This window comes from Populus euphratica, unplaced genomic scaffold, assembly GCF_000495115.2.
Source record: "Populus euphratica unplaced genomic scaffold, PopEup_1.0 scaffold883.1, whole genome shotgun sequence".
NCBI lineage: Eukaryota > Viridiplantae > Streptophyta > Magnoliopsida > Malpighiales > Salicaceae > Populus > Populus euphratica.
This window is the reverse complement of record NW_011500747.1, coordinates 16252-37064: the sequence shown is the minus strand read 5'-3', so window position 1 is coordinate 37064 and position 20813 is coordinate 16252. Positions and strand designations below refer to the sequence as shown.

Here is a 20813-nt window from a genome sequence, read left to right as displayed (position 1 = left end):
CTAAACAAAAATCTTAATTAAGTTTTTTCAAAAATTATTTTTTTATTTAAAAAATATTTCAACTATCCTTGAAGTATGCTAAATAAAAATTCTAATTATTTTTTTTATTTTTATAAAAATAATTTAAAATTCCAAACAAAAATATTAATTTTTTTATAATTATTTTCATTTTTTCTAAAAAAATTTAAAACTATTATAGAAATATTCTAAATATTTTTATTTTAATTTTTTATAGGCTCATGAGTCTATCAAATATTTTTAAATTTTTTTTTATAAGTTTTTGGGTCTAGCATTTAAGCCAAACGCATGAGTCTTGAATCTCGCAATCATGCCAGACTCAAGAGACTTGGTTTTGGATACCATGCTAGATCCAAAAATGTTGAGTCTGGTATGCATGTCAGATTCATGGTGTTTGAGTCTGACAACTTTTGTATGACTTAAGTAAATAATAAATAAATAAAAGATAATTATGTATTTTCATTGTCATGAGAGAAAAAAAAATGCAAATAACCAACGTAACATCTCGTGAAAATATAAAATGAGAAATTAAAAGTAGAACTATTATTACAATCCACATTAAAATATCTTTTGATCTACATTTTTCTTTTTACACTAAAATTATTCTTTTTACACTAATGTTTTTTATACAAAAAAATTAAAATTATCCTTGAAGTATTATAAATAATTATTTTTATAATTGTTTTTATAAAAAATATTTAAACTACCATTATAGTGTTATCCTAGATAGAAATGCTAATTAATTTTTTAATTATTTTTTATTAAAAAATATTTAAACTATCATTGAATTATTTTAAATAATTTTTTTATAATTTTTTTCTATTTTATATAAAAAATATTTAAACTATTATAAAGTATTCTAAATATTTTTTTATAAAAAATATTAAACTATCATTAACTATTATTAAAAAAAATACTGATTAATATTTTAAATGTATTTAAAGCTTTTAAATTTTACGATGAAGTTAAATAATTTTGAGTTTAACAGCCACACCATTTTTAATAGATTTAGTTATATTATATTGCAAATCTATAATACTATGGTTTGACAACTCTTATTAAATCCAATAAATAATAAATAAATATATAATAATTATGTATTTTAATTATTATAAAAAAAATATATGAACAACTAAAATAAAACCTTGTAAAAAAATAAGATAAGAAATTAAAAGTAAAATTATCATTATAATTTATAATAAAATATCTTTTATAGTGATTTTTCTATGCTGTTTAGCTTTCGTTATGATAGATCCGGTTCGATCCACTAATTCAAGAGTTGACTCGACCCCGACTTGACCCGGGCACGTTGTGATAGCTATGAAAGATCCCGACCATGGACAGAAAAACCGTCCTCAACTGGAGAGGGAAGAGTTTCTAAAGAGAGAGAGATAGGGGTTATCTTATTCCAATGCCAAAGATGATGTTAGAGTTTACAATCTGCTGATAATTTTGGATTCCATGGCGGCGGTGGGGTTGGTGTTGTCTAAGGTTTAAGTTTGGTTGAAATAGAATAGAGAAGAAAAGAAAATGGGAGGGATCTTCGAGTATTTTGTAGTGTGTGGGTTGGGTCCGGAGATGAGAACTATGGATGGAAACAAAGGATATCATGGAATGCGAGTGTTGTATTTGCCTTCTCTACTCGATCAATATCCTCCAGATAATCACTCTCTTTATCCTCCGCCTCCTCCTCAACTCCCAACTGTATGTTTTTTTTTTGTTTTTTGTTTTTGTTATGTGGATCTGATTTTGATTATTTAATTATTGGTGTTTGGCAGTGTGTGCTTCCTGCTGGTGTGGAGTTTTACCCGTCGGGATTTGATGCAAATGATTCCTCCACATTTCCTAAAAGTTACCCCATTGTTTTGACTGGTAACATTTTTTTCCTTTTATTCTGTCAGCTATTTGTTTATTTCACAATTAAAGTTTTCTGGAAATCAGATTTATTGTGAATGGGTGGACTTTTGCCAAGTTGTTCTTTTCCTTGAAACTTTGAAGCATGAAGAGCATGCAACATGATCCAACCTTATGTTTATGAATTTTGTTTTTCTTGATAAATCTCACTGGGTTTGTTTTGAAAATTTATAGTGTTCAAATTTCTTATGATTTCTATAGATGTAAGCACTAGGGTGGAATGCGCTTCTACAGTGCTAGAAAGAAAACAATGAAACACAACTCTAGTATATGAAATTATGTTTGACGAACAGCAGAAATCATTACTGCCATTCACTTTTAGTTCAATGGCTTCAGTTTTATTTCATGTATATGAATTTCTTACAGCTTGATTTATTTCCGTGTTGTCTTTTTTGTTTGTGTAATTCTATTTATTTTTTGTGAGACTTTTTCAAAAATATTTTTAATGTAAAATCTTTCTGCAGAGGGTGATGGATCCAAAATTTATGTTAGTTGCATTGCCTTTCGAGATCCAGTTAGTGAGGATATTGCTGAAGCTTACCGTATACCTCCAAATTCATTTGCTGACAAATGTATCTGCCTTGTTTCCCACTCTCCTAGTTTTGGTGTTCTTAGAACTGCACTGGAGGAGTTATTTGCACTTTGCTTTTCCCCTGCTGGAAGTAGGTAAGTATCTTTTAGTTATGGAAGGTTCTCTGATATGGCTAGCAGTAGGTGACAATTGGGACTCGGTTACCAACTTTTTGACTTTTTCCTGGTATTCATGCGCACATGACTCAACCTTTACAATATCAAAATATGAATTAATAGTTATAAGATTTTATATTATGGCTATGTTTATCAGTTCATTAAAAAAATGGAATTCCATTGTATCCTTTTCATTTCATTTAATTTTCTCTCCTCTATAAAAATTTCAGCAAGCCATTATGGGATGTTATATCATACATGGTCTCCAATGTACCTTTGCCTACTCCTGGAAAGGATCGGGTCTTGTTTGCCATTGAGAATCGCCTGCTTTCTGTGGAGGCTCCACCCAAAGATGGACTCCCCTATGTTGAGGTATGACTTCCTATCCCTTCGGTTTTGTTAACTGGATTCTGCCTTTGCTGATTGTGTGGTGTAGTGAGGGTTAACAAAAATTCACATTATTATAAAGTAAATGACTTTTGATTTTGCTGAATGCAGATATCATTTCAGCCATTGGTACAGTGTTTGGATGTGGACAACTTGCTCAAACTTTTTACTGCCGTGTTACTTGAAAGGAGGATCTTACTTCGTTCCAACAAGTATCTCTCTGATCCTTACAGAAATAATAATTGTTTAGGAGAAGTAATGAAATTTAATCACGATTGATTTGATTCTCTTTACTATTCTCACTACACTGAAAATTTTCAGAAGTCATCTGGGTTATGTTTGCATGCTTATTAAAACATGTGCATTGGTTTTATTGGTCAAGTTTTGGCATCATCATTTGTTTAACTTTAGGTTCCCAATTATGTATTAATAACCTTTAAATCTGCTTCAACTTTGGTATGTTATGCATACAAGAATGATACAGTGAATTTCAACTAGTGATGTTAGGTGCTTAATATCTGTTTGAATCCATATTAAATGGCATAGATGCCTTGAGTTTGTGAAATAACCAACAAGCCTCCATGGGTGTGTATTATTAGAGGCCATGGCAAATAACCAATCCATATTGTTGGCTTGATAATTATTTCAAGGTGAGTGATATTGTTGGTTTGATTATTATTTCAGTTGAACCTATCTTGTATGCTTTGGTTTACCACTATCAGGACATGGTTTGAATTAGATTTTTTGGGAATGTTAGGGGAGTCGGGAGTCAACATCCAATTATGTTATTAATAATTGATGTGGTCTCCATTTAGATGTGCTTATGCATTGCTCTAACCACTAGCTCCCATTATTTGATTGCCTTCTTTTCCAATTGTTAATCCCTGGGTTTGTATACAATCAAGGGAAAGTACATTAGCAATTTAATGGATCTGTTTTTGTAGTGTGCAAGTGGATTTCAATTATCATGATATGAAATTTCTAGTCAGCAGTCTTTCTGAAGATAGAAATTCTATAAAAATATTAAGAAGACTGGTTTTGAAATTAAATGGCTGCAAATCCTTTTCATATTTACCATGCTCTCTTACTCAAGGCCACAGGCTGTTCTAAAATGTTGTCTGCATTCTTTACCAAAGCAGCTGTTTGTGTGCAAATTCTTGATTTATCTACCATTGAAGCATTAGTTCAAATAATACTTGCTAATATCTTTTGTGTTTTTAATTTTACTATATTCTCCTGAGGCAGGTATTCACTTTTAACCCTAGCATCAGAGGCCATATGTCATTTGATTTATCCCCTTAGGTGGCAGGTGAGTTTTAATTATTTGGAAGTTCACTCTTCTTTTACCAGACTAGAATATCACTTCCAGGTTTTTGCTGGAACCTTTTTCATCTTCATAGATGAAAATTGCAGCTAAAATGTTTTTCATTCTCTGAATAGGCTGATGGTATATTCATGTCTTCATGTGATTCTCTTATCAACTCATTTCTAATTATTTTTATGTTTGTTGTGCTGAAGCATGTCTACATTCCATTACTATTTTTCAGTGGAGTTGACTATATTGATGCTCCTACACCTTATATGATGGGTCTCCATTCAGCTGTTGATACATCTTACCTTGCAATGGATGGTGTAAGTTTTTTGCTTAAACTTATGGTTGTTTGGCTTAATAAATGATGTCTTTCTTGGTAATATTTTGTCATTCCTTTTTCTTTAATTTTTTTGTATATATATTATTTTTCTTTAGCATGGAATTTGGCAGCATTTTCTCTATCAGCTCTTTTGTGTCAGGGACAGCTCAACTGAGTAGAATAATTTGAAAATGCTATGGTATGGTTTCTGGTTTTGCTTTATAGAATGCATAGCATGAACTGGTCCATGTGTTTTAAACTTCTTGGAAAGAACGATTAATAGACACATTCTAGTCAATAGAAATCGCCGAGTTTTTGTTTGCCAGGTTACTCCCTTGACAGATGAACTGTTACCTGTTCCGTAACCATTTATGTTTTTTAGCCTCTATCCCATACCTTTACTTCTGCATGGCCAGCCTTGAGTTTGTCTACGTAGAGGGTTTGATATTTCTGTTTGCTGTTAGTAGATAGGAAAGAGGAGTGAGTGTCTAGTGAAGGAGCAAGGTGCGCACAATTCAAAACAATACTGGATCCATTCATCATATGATGTAACTTGAAATTGATTCCTGAAATGAATGGAACTGTGATTGCCATGTTGTGCAAACTGTGGATGGATTCTCCTGGAAAATGGTACAAATAGTGTAGGGTTATTTACAGCATACCTTGCATAAGGAGAAGCTCAAATGCAGAATGCGGGTATGATCCTACCTGCTAAAATACTTCATAAGTGAGTTTCATGTTACTCTTGACTTTTTTGTTTGGTTGGCAACCTAAGATATAATGACATGTCTGGGCTGGGATCACTTTTACAGTTTTAAGATTAAAGTTTATCACATTTTGGGTTTTGATATAATTGTGAGAATTCTGTCATGTAATCTTATCTGATTCAGATGTATGCTGGGAACTTACACAATATGAGTCATTAAATTAAATGACTATAGGATCATGTAAAGCCCATAATTAGGTATTTCCCTTGCATCTTCATCTTAGGGTATCTCGTACTTAGGATCTAGGCTTCCCCATTCCCCTATTTTTCTTTTTGATTGGTGTGCGGTTCTCTCTTCAATTAAGGAGCTGTGCAAATATTGTCCAGTATAATTATCATTTTCATGTGCGGCACTCAGAGGCAGCTATGTACATTAATTTTCTTCTCATTACTATTAGATGGTAGCAGATTTCTGCATGGTCTTTTAGCCTTAACAGAACTGAGTGGAGGTAGATCCCCTTTTTGACCCTAACTAGTTTTGGATTGAGGTTTATTTTAGCTTTAAGTATTGCTATGTGGTCTACTATTGCTTATACAGACTGATATTCAATCAAATTTGAGTATCACCTAAGTTTTATGTCAGAATTTCATATTTATTGTCCGAAAGACTTTCAGCTTTATTGTTAGGTCACTTTCTTGAGCTATGGTTTATGTTATTCTGTCCCTTTTTCATTGTATTGCAGGTAGTGGTTGTGGACCTTGAGTATAACCAAATTTGTACCTCAGAGGAAATACCCCCTATTCCAGAGCCAGAATTAAGTTCTTTGCGGGGTGAGATACTGAAGCTATTGTACCCTAATGTCATGGGAATAGATCAGATGAAAGCTGGTTTGGTTAACTCATCTGAGCAATATTTAAAGGGCTGCAACAAGCCTTGGGGAGAAGATCATGACCTTCAACTTAGGTGATACTTGGATGCTCCATGAAATCTTTATGAAGTACTCATTGCTTTCCCTGTTTAAATTTACTGCATATTTACGTAAACTGTTCATCAAAGCTCTTTTGACAATATTCTCTATATATAATTGATAGGTTTTGTAATTGCTATGCATTTCTGTTATATTGGTATTGTCTTTATAATATATAAGAGATGGATGTTCAGTTATTTGCTTAACTGAAAATTGGAGAAGCATAAAGACATGCAATTATTTTGAAAATGCAATAATGATGGTTATGCTTGTTGCCAGCAATTAAGTTCTTAGTTTGAATGCTTGTTTAGTTATTGCACTGCTAAGCGTGTACTTACATATAATGTACAGTACTCCACCTGTCTCCTCTTTTATGGTTCTTTCCCCTTCTTGGTGGTAAAAGAGAATCCAACAGTGTATTGGTTATTCCAGGAATCCTGGAGCTTCTAATTTTCTGGTGTTGTTTGTTTAGGACAAAAACTCTCCAAAAGATGCTCTATAATTACTTGTAGTCATACATTTATCCCATATAATATTCCCATTTGATTATGATGTTATCAGATATAATGTGTTTCCTAGGTTTTCCGTGGTACTAGTTAATCAGTTTATATGTTTTCTATAACAATGTAGTATGACTCTGTATTTGTCCAGCTATTTCTAATGGTTAATCTGGCGATTGCCGTTTGCTCTTTATGGAACTTGATTTTAAATACCTGTTTTGTATCATGTTGGTGCTTCCATTATACAAAAATTCAGGATGGATAGTCTTACTTGAAGAGCTTAATTATTTTCTGTTCTTATTTTTATTCTAATACTTGTTAGATTTGTGCATTCTATGCAGGTTAATATTCCTAAAGTTCTTTGCATCCATTTTAGGTGGATACCGGAATTTCATTGTACGACTCTCTTGTCTTTTTCCTTTTTCTTATTATCACATTGAATTAATTTGAAAAATTCTTACCATGACCTTCTTCAAATTAATTTTACAAAGTTAACTATTTGCAGGAAAACACTGCAACTCATGCCTTCAACACTCAAGCATTTTTGAGGAAGCGCTCTCGGTCAACCAACCAACCACCAGATGCCATGGTGAAGTTTTTTTCCCATCATCATTTACCAACTTAGAAAAATCTGCATCGTTAAATTGTGAAAATTATTGAACTTGATATTTTGTGATTAAATCTATTTTTATTTTTGCATTGATTTTTTTTTTATTGGTTGATTTGGTTCTCCTTGTATTTACTTTGTTGTTGCTTGCAGATAACACAGTTCTTAGACTCCCATGGTTTCTTGGATTATTTGGAGAGAGTTATTGATTCTGATGAAAACAATTATAATCTTCTTGACAAGTTACAAGACGCAATTGGAAGGGGTCAGAATCCCATTTCAGTTCTCCCCTCTTCGTGGGTAGAGCCTGAAATTATAACCATATCAGATCCAGATGTTGGAATATTGGGTAAATTTGAGGTCTTAGTGTATATTAATCTGTGAAATTGATACAAATACATCTCAAGTGATTTTATAACATTATAGTAACATTGATGTCCTCATTTCTTTCAGGATCAGGTGCTAAATTTACTTATGATAGGTTTCCCGCAAACATCAGGTCAGAAGAACATGAGGAGAAGAGGAAGCAAATTCTTGCAGCAGCAAGTGGGGCTTTTGATTACATAAAGCATGCTCCTAGGTGTGTATTTTGCTAAGTTTGTATGTGTGTTCTGCATAGCTTTATTCTAATTTTCATTATGTTAGTTTGATTTGTAATAGAGAATTCCTAATATGTCTAATTTCTGGACCAGTTCACCATCTGTGCAAGTGGGCAAGGACTCTCTTAGTCCCATGGAGAGGGCTGTAAGTTCTTTATATCATAAATGGTGCAGATGTGGCTCTGTTTTTGAAGTTGGGTTATCCTGATCAGTGAATATTTATGTTTCACAGGCAGAAAGGGAGCGCATGGTTTTGGACATTAAAGTTAAGCTGCAGGTATAATTTTTTTTTTCCTTTTTTGAATGCTAATGAACTTTCTGGGTAGTTCCAGTATTTAACACATATAGGAATGTGTGTAGATTTTTTATATTTCAACTCATCATGTTATAATCTTAAAAAGTAGTAACTCGTATTAACTGGACTTAACCTTTAAGCATTCCTTTCTTAGATTATTGGGAGTTGGAAGGATTTTTTTCCCATTTAGAGTTTCACTGTAATCAATCAGAATACCAGACATATCTCTAGGATGCAGCCTATCATCCTAGCTGTTAGAATATGTGTTTATATTGTGGTCCAACTTCATCTGAGAAGGTTTATTTTTTGTTGTCTTTATTTTCTCCCATATTCATGGGTTTGGAATGGGTATTGTTATTGCTGTTTTCTCTTCATGGAAAAGAAAAGTCTTGCTTGTAACGGAACCTGTTATGCAATTAATTTAAGTTTGTAGAGGCTAGGAGACATCATTTCACTTTTCAAAGATGCAACTTACATGCAATATAATATTATGAGTAAACTATGCAAGAATAGGTAAAATTTAGGCGTTCAATCTTATTTCTGTGCTTCTGTGATGTAGAAACAAAATGAAATTTGGTAGAATTTCAAGCTGATAACAATGCTGAAATTACTGTCTGTCTTCTTTCCATAATTGTGTGGTTTGAAGTATTATTTTTACTTCTATACAGGGTTTGTGGCTGCGTCTTCTTAAACTAAGAGCCACTGATGATCCACTTTCATCTTTTGAATATGGCACTATCCTTGGTATGCTTCTACAAGATGTTAAACCTTTCATTGAAATTTTTTAGACAACATTTTATGCCTTTCAATTCTCAATTTTATTTACTTATATAGTTCAATAGAGTTCTGCATATTGATTGGTGTTTTGTTTACTGGCTTTGCAGCACTGATTGAGTCTGATGCGGAGGGGATTGGTGGTAGTGGATTTGTTGAATGTATAAGGGAGCATATACACTCAGTACGTAGGAGAGAATAAATTTATTTAATCTTTTCTGTGCTTATGATTAAGCTAACTTTTTTCTGCATTTTATTCTTGAAGGGATGGCACTGTCAATTGACTGATGAGCAGTTTATTGCTGTGAAAGAACTGGTATGTAGAGGATGCATCAAGGCTTTCTTTTAGCATGAGAGAATTGCTATTGGTTGAAATTTCTAAAATGTATCTCTGAATAACATTACAAAATTAAATCATAGTGGATTTGATGATTAAGTTCTTTGTTGAATATCCATGATGGTTTCCCACTTACATGTAAATTGTTGCTTCAGAATATAAGCTTCTTTTACCCTCCCTGACTCTGCCTCTCCCTGTGCGGTTTTTCATGCTACCTAATTCCCTATATGTTTTCTGTGTAAATTCAGCTTAAAACAGCAATTAGTCGTGCCACATCCCGGAATGATGTGTCAACCATTAGAGACGCCCTTGAAGTATCTGCTGAGATGTATAAAAGAGATGCTAATAATGTTTCTGACTTTGTCCAGCGTCATCTTATTTCTCTGTCTATATGGGAGGAGCTACGGTATGCATGTAGTCATTTTCTGCTGGATTTCATTTGTTGCCATTACTTCATTTTACAGTCTCTTGTAAAATGACTCCCTATTGCTTTGAACTAGGATTTGTTTTCATTTTATCTTTCCCATCATATTTTGATCTTATCTTATCTCAACTTCCTTTTCTTGTCTTTAGAGCAGCTCCCGTGATCCTGTTGTGGTGTTGCTTTAATGAATTGTTAATTGTCAAAAAGAACATAGAAATGGAAATTTTAAATGGTCTGTTTGATTTTCTTGCAGGTTCTGGGAGGGGTACTTTGAGTATCTAATGGAGCATCCTTCAAGCAAGTATGGCTGCACATTCTCAACAAATTGTGATAATCTTAATTAATTTTCATTGTTTAACTATTTGCTAATATTTGTTACAATGATTAAAAAACAATTAAAAAAACTGCTCATCAATCCATTAAATTTGGTCCTTGTCAATAATCCAGCTTCAGCTAATGGTATAGTTAGTATTCTGTCTTTTATGAGTTATTGGTGACAATAATAAGTTAGCTGACATAATGCTTAGAGTCATGTGGTGGTTCTTGTGATGAAAGAGCCATAATAAATTGCAAAGAGCATCTCTAGATAAAGCCATTTTGTGTTTAATTTCTGCCCTCTTCCCCTCCCGCACACTTATACATGGAGAAAAGGAGGAAAAACAAAGAGCATACAGCTACTGAGTACTGGGAGGCGCTTTCTTCAGTTCTTCTAGGATGCATGAAATTTAACCCTTTTTCTGTTCTTTCCTTGATGAAAGATTATAATAATTACTTTCTTTTAGAATGGGCATGCCAAGCTTCTGAGGTGTTATGCTTTTTTATTTTTATTGCAGGCCAGCCAATTATTCAGCTTTAGTAACAACACAACTAATTCTTGTGGCATTACACATGGTGATCTTCTTTGTCTGTATTTCTTTTGTTTCACGACTTTTATTCCCTCCTTCAGGCTTCACTTGCTGTTATCATGTTTCATATGTTTCATGTCATTGTGAAGGCTGGATTGGGACTTCTTGATACTGATGCTTGGCACATGATTGAAACAATAGCAGAGAAGAATAATATTGGATACAAGCAGTTTGTAAGTTAACTCCTGATTGTATGCTGCTTGACAGTGGTTTAATTAAGATCCATAGTTTACAATAGTACCTTGGCCCCTTTTTTGGCCAGTATATGCAGGTGTTTTTATCGGGACTTCCATTGTGATTGGACCTCTGCATACCTCAGTGTTCAGTGTTGTCTGTGATTTTAGCTTTCTTGACTTTTAAATATCTAATCACAATGTGCTATTTGATACAATAATGCCTTTGGTTCTGATTTACTTGAATGTTTTTGTAACTGAATAACAAATGGATGTGTGACATACCATGTCCTAAAGCAAATAGAATAGCTTTCAGAATGGAGTGGGTGTTGAATAAAACTATTTGGAACACAGGGATTCTGGAACAAAATGAATTTAGATTTACTTCGAAGACAAAATATGTATCTAGCATGTGTCATCCTGATACTTCTAGTTATACTTCTGAAAAAAGAGAAGTGGCGTAGGTGAACTATAGTATCCAAAGTAGATGGAAATTATTGCCAATGCTTCCCAAATCTTTATAAAGGATAAAATAGCCAAGTAAGGGATTTTCAATTTGCTATTCTTTTCCTATTCGTGCGTAGTAGAGTCGGATATCCAGCTATATTAGTAGCTGTACTTTTTCAAAATCCCTATTTGAGCTATCTTTATTTTTTATATTTGAGCTCTTGTATGTTTAAAAAACAATCAATCGAGTATACTACTTCACAAGTACCCATCTAAAGAGTGTTTCAACTATTTCCACACCAGTTATCAGAAGTGTATTTTCTGGAAGTCATATACTTGTTAGTAGGCCTTTCCTCTTCTTTTTGGAAAGTACCATCCCAAATAGTCATCAGAAACAAGCTAGCATTTACAGCTTCGGAGAGGAATTCTGTTAACTGTTTTGAAGTGGCTGCTTCCGTGGTGTGCTTTCCCCAATATATAATTGATAAAGGTTTGAAATAAAAGAGCCCCTGATGTTGGTTTCCTTGTAAATGGAATGGTTCTTTGCTTTCCATATGGAAAAGAAACTTTTATCTTTGTTCATTGCTTTAGTGCATTCATTAAACAATTTGATTTTTTTTTAAGTTCATACTTTTATTAGCAGATTATGTGGAAGTTTAGAAAAACTCACTTTTGATGTGAAAAACAAAATTAAGCAACTTTACACATAAAGCAGTGTGAAGGTAGGAGGAATCAGTAAAAGCATTTCACTAGATTTGGAGGAAACTTCAATCATGGTTGTTTGGTATGTTCAACTTTTAATAGCATGATTATCCTGTCCACTTATGTCCTGGAAATACAAGAGCTCATATTCATTTATATCAGAAGTGAGTAAAAGCTAAGCATTTCATGCATTTTGTGATAGAAATTTTACATAATTACCTATTTTGAACACTCAATCGTGGTCAGGTTTTATATTCTTGGCATCATAGATTACATCTGTCACGGAGACCTATGTCTTCATATCTTGATATTTGGAGAATGTCATCTGACACTCTGCTGTGCTAAATGATAATTCTTATGTTCAATTTTCCATGTCCCATAATCACTATCCACTGTGGAGTTGCTTAATCCTTTAGGCTTAGGGACTTGCACTAAATGAGATAATCAACTTTATCTGCATTTAAGAAATCCTTTCTTTTCTTTCATTTCAATATTCATTGAGTCGTCAACATGTTTCTCATGAAACCCAGGGTTTTGGTGATGATTTAAATTGGTTTGATACATAGTTATTTTGTCAATATCTTGTTCCATTTTTTTTGTTGTCACTATTTCCTTGCATCTTTTATGATTTCATGCTACTGAAATTTGCTTTGTTTTTTGGTTCAGATAAAACTCAGAGGATTCTTGTCACACATCCAGCAAGTTCGTATCAGTTACTGGGGAATCTCTTCTGTAAAAGCCCAATCCATGCGATCTCCTGGATTGTCTTCCCCACGCCCAAAAGATTCTATGGATGAGAATGAGCAACCTGCAGAAGCTTCTGTTATTGGCAGGAGCTGGGGCCAAAGCATGTTTAGCAGAGATCCATCCAGAGCAAACTCTTTTGGTCGTGTTCGTAAAGGGGCTTCCGATGGCACTTCAGGTTTGTATTTTCATAGCAATGGTCACCTGTATTACAATAATTTTGTCTACCATTATATAACCCTTTTTTCATTTTCTTCTGTGATTACAACACTGCTGTTTATTTCTGATTTGAGCAGTAAATGAAAATGGAACCCCTAGAAAACAAGATTCATCTGCTGCTGGGCAGAAGAAACTTCAAACGAATGTTCGCATACTTAGAGGCCATAGTGGTGCCGTTACTGCCTTACATTGTGTTACCAGAAGAGAGGTCTGGGATCTAGTTGGTGACCGTGAAGATGCTGGTTTCTTTATCAGTGGAAGCACAGACAGCATGGTAATTTAGCATAACAGATTAATTTCCTTTCCTGTATAATTCCTTTACACAATTCATGTCTGGAAATTTAACTGCAGAGCCATGCTTTCTGAGCACTCTTTACTGCATGTGTTAAAGCTTCTGTTTCTTGGCTCTAAATTGAAGGAATCAAGACAGGAGCATTCAAACTTCTACCATTTTGAAACAACCATGCCTTGTAACTGATTAGTTAAATTGCCAATCCTGTAATCCAGCTTGCTTGTTTTCCCTGTAGATCATAGCCTTTGTGACGTCACACACTAGGATTAATTGATGGATGCAACTGTGAAGTCTTAGTAGCATTATTATATCATGTGACATTTATTTCTTTTGAATGATCATGCAGGTTAAAATCTGGGATCCTAGCATTCGTGGTTCTGAACTTCGTGCAACTCTGAAAGGGCATACCAGGTGTCTTGTTTTTATGTATTTGTGATGATTTATTCAAGTCAGTATGTGCTGATGACCCTGCTTTTTCAGTGGTCATTCCTCCTATGATTGACCTTAACATTTGTGGGCTGCAGAACTGTTCGAGCTATAAGTTCTGATCGAGGAAAAGTGGTATCAGGATCTGATGATCAGTCTGTTATTGTGTGGGATAAGCAAACATCCCAGCTTCTTGAAGAGCTGAAGGGCCATGATGCACAGGTTTGCCTATTAGGATCATCTATGCAAGTTTTTTATATTAGGAATAGGACTAGAAAGGTTTCACAGAGTTGCATGCATTGTTAATCCAATATTTTTATGTCAGAAAGTTGCGTCAGTCTAGCATCAAATTCCCTGTGAAAGGTTCTTTCAATTGTGCTTGTCATGCTTGGATTGAGATATCTGTGTTAGAAAAGATATACATATACATATTCATATACATATACATATACATATACATATACATATACATATACATATACATATACATGCATACATACAAACATATATGTATGTATGTATGTATATCTTTTTCTTTCTTAATTTAACAAAGATTTTCTTATTATTGATTTTGTGGAGATTCTATCTAACACAATGCTTGCTCTTTCATGTTGCAAGTTTGCAACACAAACAAAAGTGCTTGTTTAAATTTTTCTTTTTCGCTAACAATATAACTAATTTAGATGTTACTGAGATTACAAACGAAACATATGTAAAAGATATTTGAATCGGAAAATAATTCGTTTATTTATTCTTGTAGGTTAGCTGTGTCCGTATGCTGTCTGGTGAACGTGTCCTTACTGCTGCACATGATGGAACTGTTAAGATGTGGGATGTTCGAACTGATACATGTGTGGCAACAGTTGGCCGTTGCTCTAGTGCAGTCCTATGCATGGAGTATGATGATTCCACTGGAATTCTTGCTGCTGCTGGTAGAGATGCGTATGTACTCTGAAACTTCAAATGCTACAGTATGTTTTTGATTCTTTATTCTGTAATTGACTAATAAAAAAAAAACCTGTTTTAACATTTGCATTGCTAGGGTTGCGAATATATGGGACATCCGTGCTGGTAGGCAGATGCACAAGCTTTTAGGGCACACAAAATGGATTCGGTGAGCAGAGTGGAGTATTTTTCCTATCCATGATAACTATTAATTATAGTTGTGAAGGAGCCACGTGTCTATCCATTATGCAGGTCAATTAGAATGGTTGGAGACACATTGATTACTGGTAGTGATGATTGGACTGCAAGAGTGTGGTCCGTTTCACGTGGAACATGTGATGCTGTTCTAGCCTGCCATGCTGGTCCAATACTGTGTGTTGAGTATTCCATGTCAGACAGAGGAATAATAACAGGTAAATATCTGCTACTTTGTCTTTGTTGTGATTTGATTGCGTTAGATCTTTTATCATTTATAGGAAGGTTTATATGATATCTTAAGTATCAGCATGAATGCTAATGATTCATACTAAAATATGTTTCAAGTGCCAACATGAACTGCTAAAATGTGTACTAAAATGCAATTTCTTTTTTCAGGTTCAACTGATGGTCTTCTCCGATTTTGGGAAAATGAGGAAGGTAAGAGCAGTATTTTTCTTGCAAAGTTGAACTTTATATCTTTTTTGTTTTGGAGCTCGTCTATGTCTGGCTATGGCAAGATGCAATTTTTCCAAACCTGAGCAGTCTCATCCAACTTGCATAGGTGGATAGTATATCACCTGTGCTGATATTATCTTGCTTCTGCGTTTTTATTTAGGAAGTAACACAGTGCTTCTCCATGAAATCTTAGTATCTTCTCTCAGTTCATTAACTCTCTGAGCACATGTATCCTAATGAATGCAATTGTGGTTACGAGTACTTTATTTACCAAGCCCTGCTAGCTGATAAGTTAACTCTTCATTCATGTTTGTTGTTTCAATCAATTTTTTTCTTTTTCCAATTCTCTCTCTGACCCTCTCTTTTTTAATTTTTCAATCCCCTTCTATTTGTCATTGACAGGATTGTGAATGCAAGGATGACATCTATTTAACCCTTAATTTAAGAGGACTTCTCTCCATTGATATTTTTTCTCCATATACTACATATATGTGAAAGCTTTTATTTACTAACATTGAGCGGTCAACCAAAATAATTTGGTTCCAGTACAGTCTACCAATGGAAAAACCATAATGTATGCCAACCTTAGGTGTGTGATTTTTTATATGGGATTGCAACATAGTTTTTCTTAAGTCTTACCTTGGTAAATGGTTGGAAGTCACGCAACTGAAAAATGCATTTTGACCATCTTTCTTCCTGTAAAATTTAACAATTTCTTTGCTCATGGATATCATTTCAGCATGGTGTCATGGCCTGTGTTCAGTGTCTTTTGTGATATGTCCTGATAGCATTTTTTACATAATGTATGCAGAAGGCATAAGATGCGTGAAGAATGTTACTATTCATACTGCTCCTATATTATCCATCAATGCTGGGGAACACTGGCTGGGAATTGGAGCAGCTGACAATTCTATGTCCCTCTTTCACCAGCCTCAAGAGAGACTTGGTGGCTTCTCTAGCACGGGATCAAAGATGTCTGGGTGGCAACTTTACAGAACACCTCAAAGGACAGTTGCTATGGTATGAATTGTATTAGTTCTATCAAACTGTCCCTTTGTTCCTAGCTATTACTGTTAATTCTGCTTGCATGCATATGTTCATTGAAACACACACTGGGCCTTGTGTTCTATAACAAGAATTTGTCTCTCATCCCATAAACCCTCTCAACCCCGTTCAAATGGTAGCATTCCCAATTTCAAAACTAATATGTCCTCCTGAGGGCCTCCCCTCCTCTTCTAGGCAGTGTTTGGTTTTAGGTTGAAGGGGGTTAACATATAACCCCTCTTAACCATGTTTGGGAGTGTTTGTTGTTTTTTGGGTGGGGAGAACTTTAAAGGGTTAACAATCTCAAATTGGGGGGGTGGGGGGGTTGTGTGCATATTATTTTTTTTTTTGTCAAATTCAATATTTATTTACCCTCTCATTCACACCCTGTGATTGCGTCTACCATTACACATTATTTTCATTTATTTATTATATTCTAATTTAATATTGATTAAAATACTATTGGTTTCCATCATTACAAATAATTTTTGCACGCCTAGCAGGCATTCTTAACACATTGTCCTTCTATCTCTTTCTTACACCCCCTTAACATTGGACTCAATAACATTTAATCTTAAACTTTGTACCCAAACCAAACACAAACTTAGCCTTATGAGCTCACCTAGAGCCACTAAAAACATGTTTAGATGTTGGGCAAGTTTAAATAGTTTGCATCTTGTCGAGTCAAAAAGAAAATGTCAAATGCTAAATAAGTAACTGTTTAATGTAGAGTATTAAATGTTTAGTTCAAGGTGATTCAGTGCATTGAACGCATTTTGACTCCAAACTCCCAGTAATTTGGATTGGGGATTAGTGTTTTTGCATGGGTTGATTAAGTGTTAAGGTTGAAATCAAGGGTGTAAAAATAATGGTTGAATGGGAAATGTATGGTGTATAGAAATTATAAAATTAATATTGAAACTAATTATAATAAAAAATAATAATAAATGTATAATGGTGGGACCTAACTGTTGGGTATGAGGAACATAGAGGGAAGTAAAGTATGAATATGAAAAAAAGAAGAACAAAAATATTTTTTTGCACAAGCTCCAAAATCTTCTCCACTAGCTTAACACTTGACCCCCTTTTTAGGGTGAACTGTTATCTTCCTCTTTTACCTTCAACTTAAAAAGTATACTGAACATGGTTAAAGGGGGTCAAATGTTAAATCCATAACTCATAACTGCATTTAACCTCAATCCACCCAGAACCTTAGAGATTAATTGTTTTCCTTCAAAGGTTGAAAAATGGAAGGATGGTGTGCATGTATTTATCTCAGAATAATAAATTCAGTTATTGAAGTTTTCCATGTCTAAACTGACATGTTAACATTTGTTTATTCAATGCCCTTTTTGTGCGAGATCTCTCTCTGTCTGAACTGTTGTTTGTTTAGTTAAAACTTGTGTCCTGTTAATGCCCAGGTGGAATGGAACCCTTGATAATGTAGAGCCTACTTCTTATTCAGCTGTTGTTTCGTCCTTATCTAATATTTCTAGATATTATCTTGCAAGGGAATTAAATGTTCTCTTCAATCTAAAGATTTTCATTCAACTTGCTCTATTATCGAAGTTTCTATCAACTGATTGGCCATAATAAGATATTTTATACCTCCAAGCTATTCTTAGGCCTGCTTCTTAATCCAACAATTCCCTTGCCTGGTAGGTGTAATCTAGCAATCCTTTGGCTTTCCTTTGTGCCTGTTGATCTCATTTGGCCTTGTCTCATCTCATATTGCCCTATTAATAAATGATCTTCCACAAACCCAGAAAGCAGATGTGCTGTTCTGGTAGTTTGTTGATTGATTCCAGCATTGTTTGTGTCATTAATTTTTCTCCAAAACCTTGACTTCTTAGCCAGCAACGCTAGCAGTTGATTTTGCAGCTGGAGCTGGTTTGTAGCATCCTTTTTTTTTTTTTTTTTTTTTAATAGGAATATTTGATGCAAGCTCAAATCCAGTTAAATTGCTCCTCCATCAGGGATTTACTGCCAGCTGGTTCTTAAACTAAATAAGCAAAAGGCTGCCTTCATTCAATGGAATCACCTACACAATAGCAATTGGTTGTGGCCTGCAGTCTGAAGGCATTTTAAGGCTGCAATTCATGGGGCTACTCTACATCTTTTGATATATGCTTTATATGAACTTCTTTGCTCTTAGATTCTGCCTTCTCTGTGTTGGCTCTAATGAAAATCAATGAAGATGAAACAGACTTCCGAGTCAGATAAATCATAATGATAGACACGTTTCTTAAAAACGGATCCATGAAGAAACCAAATATTTGTTGGGATATATTTATAGCATTTGTTTCTATTTTCCTCGGAAATAATAATTTTTTTAGAGGAACATATGTACCACCATCTAACTTGTTTCACCCGTTCTGTTTCTGGCGTTGTTTGTCATATACAGGTTAGATGTGTGGCTTCTGACCTTGAAAGGAAAAGGATATGCAGCGGTGGTCGTAATGGAGTTCTTAGGTTATGGGAAGCTACCATCAATATTTGATTTTGTATTATATCATTCGCTGAAGTTTGAACCATTGAAGGTTGTGGCGAGAATTGCTTGCGTGTCCATTGCGTTATCCAATCTGACATCAACCTTGTAGTAAATAAATTGTATGAATTTTGCCTCGGACAAATTTTTGCTGCCTTAATCTGTCTGAAAATGAACAATCACGTAGGGTGCTTGCATCTCATTATTCTTTCTACAGACATAGCTTTGTACAAAAAATTGTCAGTTGGGAAATGGATTTATTTGTTGGTAAGAGGAAATTGATCAAGAGATGTCATGAAAACACACGATGGAGTTTACTGGGCTTCAATAATAGACCTCAGCCACTTGTATATGACGATTGGTTTATAGACATGTTTTCCATGTACGTGTTTTCTTCTTTATGTGCTTCTTGTGCAAGCCAATCTTAAGCCCTCTGCCACTTTGCTGCCATTGTGAGGTGGAGCGATTCCACTTCTCTTCAGAAGCAGATGTTATGATCATAGTCATATATCGTTCTCCCGAGTGCCAAGGGAATCAGAGATGCAATCCTATAATTTGTTCTTTAATTTTCGTCTCCTCTGAAAGGCCCTTCGTTTTTTCTTTTCTTTTTTTCCCTCCTGAAACCAGTGTATTACTGGGGATGATACAGATAAAGAGTACTCTCATATCATATCATGGTCCAATGTTTTAGATAGCTCATGGCAGTATATGATGGAACTACGATTTTAGGTGCGGGGGTTCCAATATAAAATATTTCGGGATGCATTAACAGTAATGTAAAGTTATGCAATGATAGGTTTTTTTTTTTTTTGGGGAGAAGCATATTTTCTATAAAACCAGCCTTAAATTCAAGGATATGATTAAAATAAGACTTAAATTTAGGACCAAGGTGAAAACTTTGTTAAACTTTACAAGTGCCATTAGACTTGGTCCGCCCTTGTATAGAGAGCTATACCGTGCTTTAGTTATGAAGCTAGTCTACGAGGCCACGCTCTCCAACGAGTACAAGTTAAAAAAGCAATTTAGCTAAAAAAAATGTGACTATTAGCAATGTATTTTTTATAGTAGCAAGGAAATTTTTTTAGTGCGAGCCAATTTTCTTTACAATGACTCAACCGTTGTGGAGGGCTGTATAAACAAAAGGAGCCACTAATGTTATAAAAAACAATGCTAAAGATTTCATTTAAAAAAAAAAATTTAGTCAAACAAAAAAAATATAAAAATAAAATAAAATAAAATAAAAAATCTTGAAGGATTGTAAAAAAAGGCGATTGCTAATATCATTAAAAAAAACTTTGATTTCATAAAAAGAAAAAAAAATTAATGGTATCCAATAAAAAATATTTCAAGTTATTTTTTAGATAATCTATATGAAATGACTTAAGTGTAAAATGTAGAGAGACAAAAAAAAAAGTTGGGCTCCACACATGTCTAGTCCATTTAGAAAAGTTTAGCTTATGAGCCTAGCATTTTATTTTTTCTCATGTGGGAAATAATTTTAAAAAAACAGAAAATGTTCATCTATATAAGCAAATGACATGTTAGTCACAATATAGTGATAGAAAGGTAGGTGGGAAGTTGGGTCATGGTATCTTATGCCTAAAAATTCAAATTTTAATTTATTTATGATGTAAAACACCTAAAAATATTATCATAAACTAAATAATAACCTCAAATAACCCAAAAATTAATCAAGAAACTCAAAATCAACTCAATTTTAAAAATATTCTAGAGACATCCCAACCATCCCAAGTAAGGAGTAGGACAAAGAACACCAACCTAAAACTCTACTTCTGCAACCCATTAATACTAAAATTGATATTTTTCATAGTTGTAATTAATATTAATAAAGATTTTTTTTTCAATTGAAATTAAGAGACTGTCTCCTTTTTTAAATCAGAAGCTAAAAAATAAAAAATAAAATTTT

At 33.9% G+C, this 20813-nt stretch overlaps 1 protein-coding gene across 3 annotated transcripts; it reads left to right on the top strand.

The window, feature by feature from the left end:
* Nucleotides 1-1300: 1300 nt before the first annotated feature.
* Nucleotides 1301-19280, top strand: LOC105116250 (uncharacterized). 3 transcript variants are annotated; one of them, XM_011013503.1, is made up of 31 exons: nucleotides 1301-1722; nucleotides 1797-1890; nucleotides 2397-2598; nucleotides 2850-2991; nucleotides 3118-3218; nucleotides 4252-4315; nucleotides 4525-4638; nucleotides 6087-6307; nucleotides 7153-7207; nucleotides 7317-7400; nucleotides 7572-7767; nucleotides 7872-7998; nucleotides 8111-8162; nucleotides 8250-8294; nucleotides 8981-9056; nucleotides 9197-9270; nucleotides 9352-9402; nucleotides 9672-9829; nucleotides 10101-10148; nucleotides 10681-10738; nucleotides 10842-10925; nucleotides 12741-12996; nucleotides 13115-13311; nucleotides 13676-13740; nucleotides 13854-13977; nucleotides 14516-14697; nucleotides 14798-14869; nucleotides 14953-15113; nucleotides 15295-15336; nucleotides 16169-16374; nucleotides 18803-19280. In XM_011013503.1, the coding sequence occupies exons 1-31, from the start codon at nucleotides 1549-1551 to the stop codon at nucleotides 18896-18898; spliced, it is 3621 nt and encodes a 1206-aa protein (XP_011011805.1). In that variant the 5' UTR covers nucleotides 1301-1548; the 3' UTR covers nucleotides 18899-19280. The 3 variants fall into 3 exon arrangements, with proteins under 3 accessions (XP_011011805.1, XP_011011804.1, XP_011011806.1); XM_011013502.1 differs by having other exon boundaries at nucleotides 16166-16374; XM_011013504.1 differs by lacking the exons at nucleotides 1301-1722; nucleotides 1797-1890 and having other exon boundaries at nucleotides 2517-2598; nucleotides 2833-2991; nucleotides 16166-16374.
* The last annotated feature ends 1533 nt before the right edge of the window (nucleotides 19281-20813 follow it).

What these genes read in the sequence shown, in the direction of transcription:
- LOC105116250 (XM_011013502.1), top strand. Translation starts at nt 1,549, where the DNA reads ATGGGAGGGATCTTCGAGTATTTTGTAGTGTGTGGGTTGGGTCCGGAG. An exon ending in ATGGAGCATCCTTCAAGCAA is followed by an intron (nt 10,149 to 10,680) that starts GTATGGCTGCAC and finishes TTTTTATTGCAG; the next exon opens with GCCAGCCAATTATTCAGCTT. An exon ending in GCTGCTGCTGGTAGAGATGC is followed by an intron (nt 14,698 to 14,797) that starts GTATGTACTCTG and finishes TTGCATTGCTAG; the next exon opens with GGTTGCGAATATATGGGACA.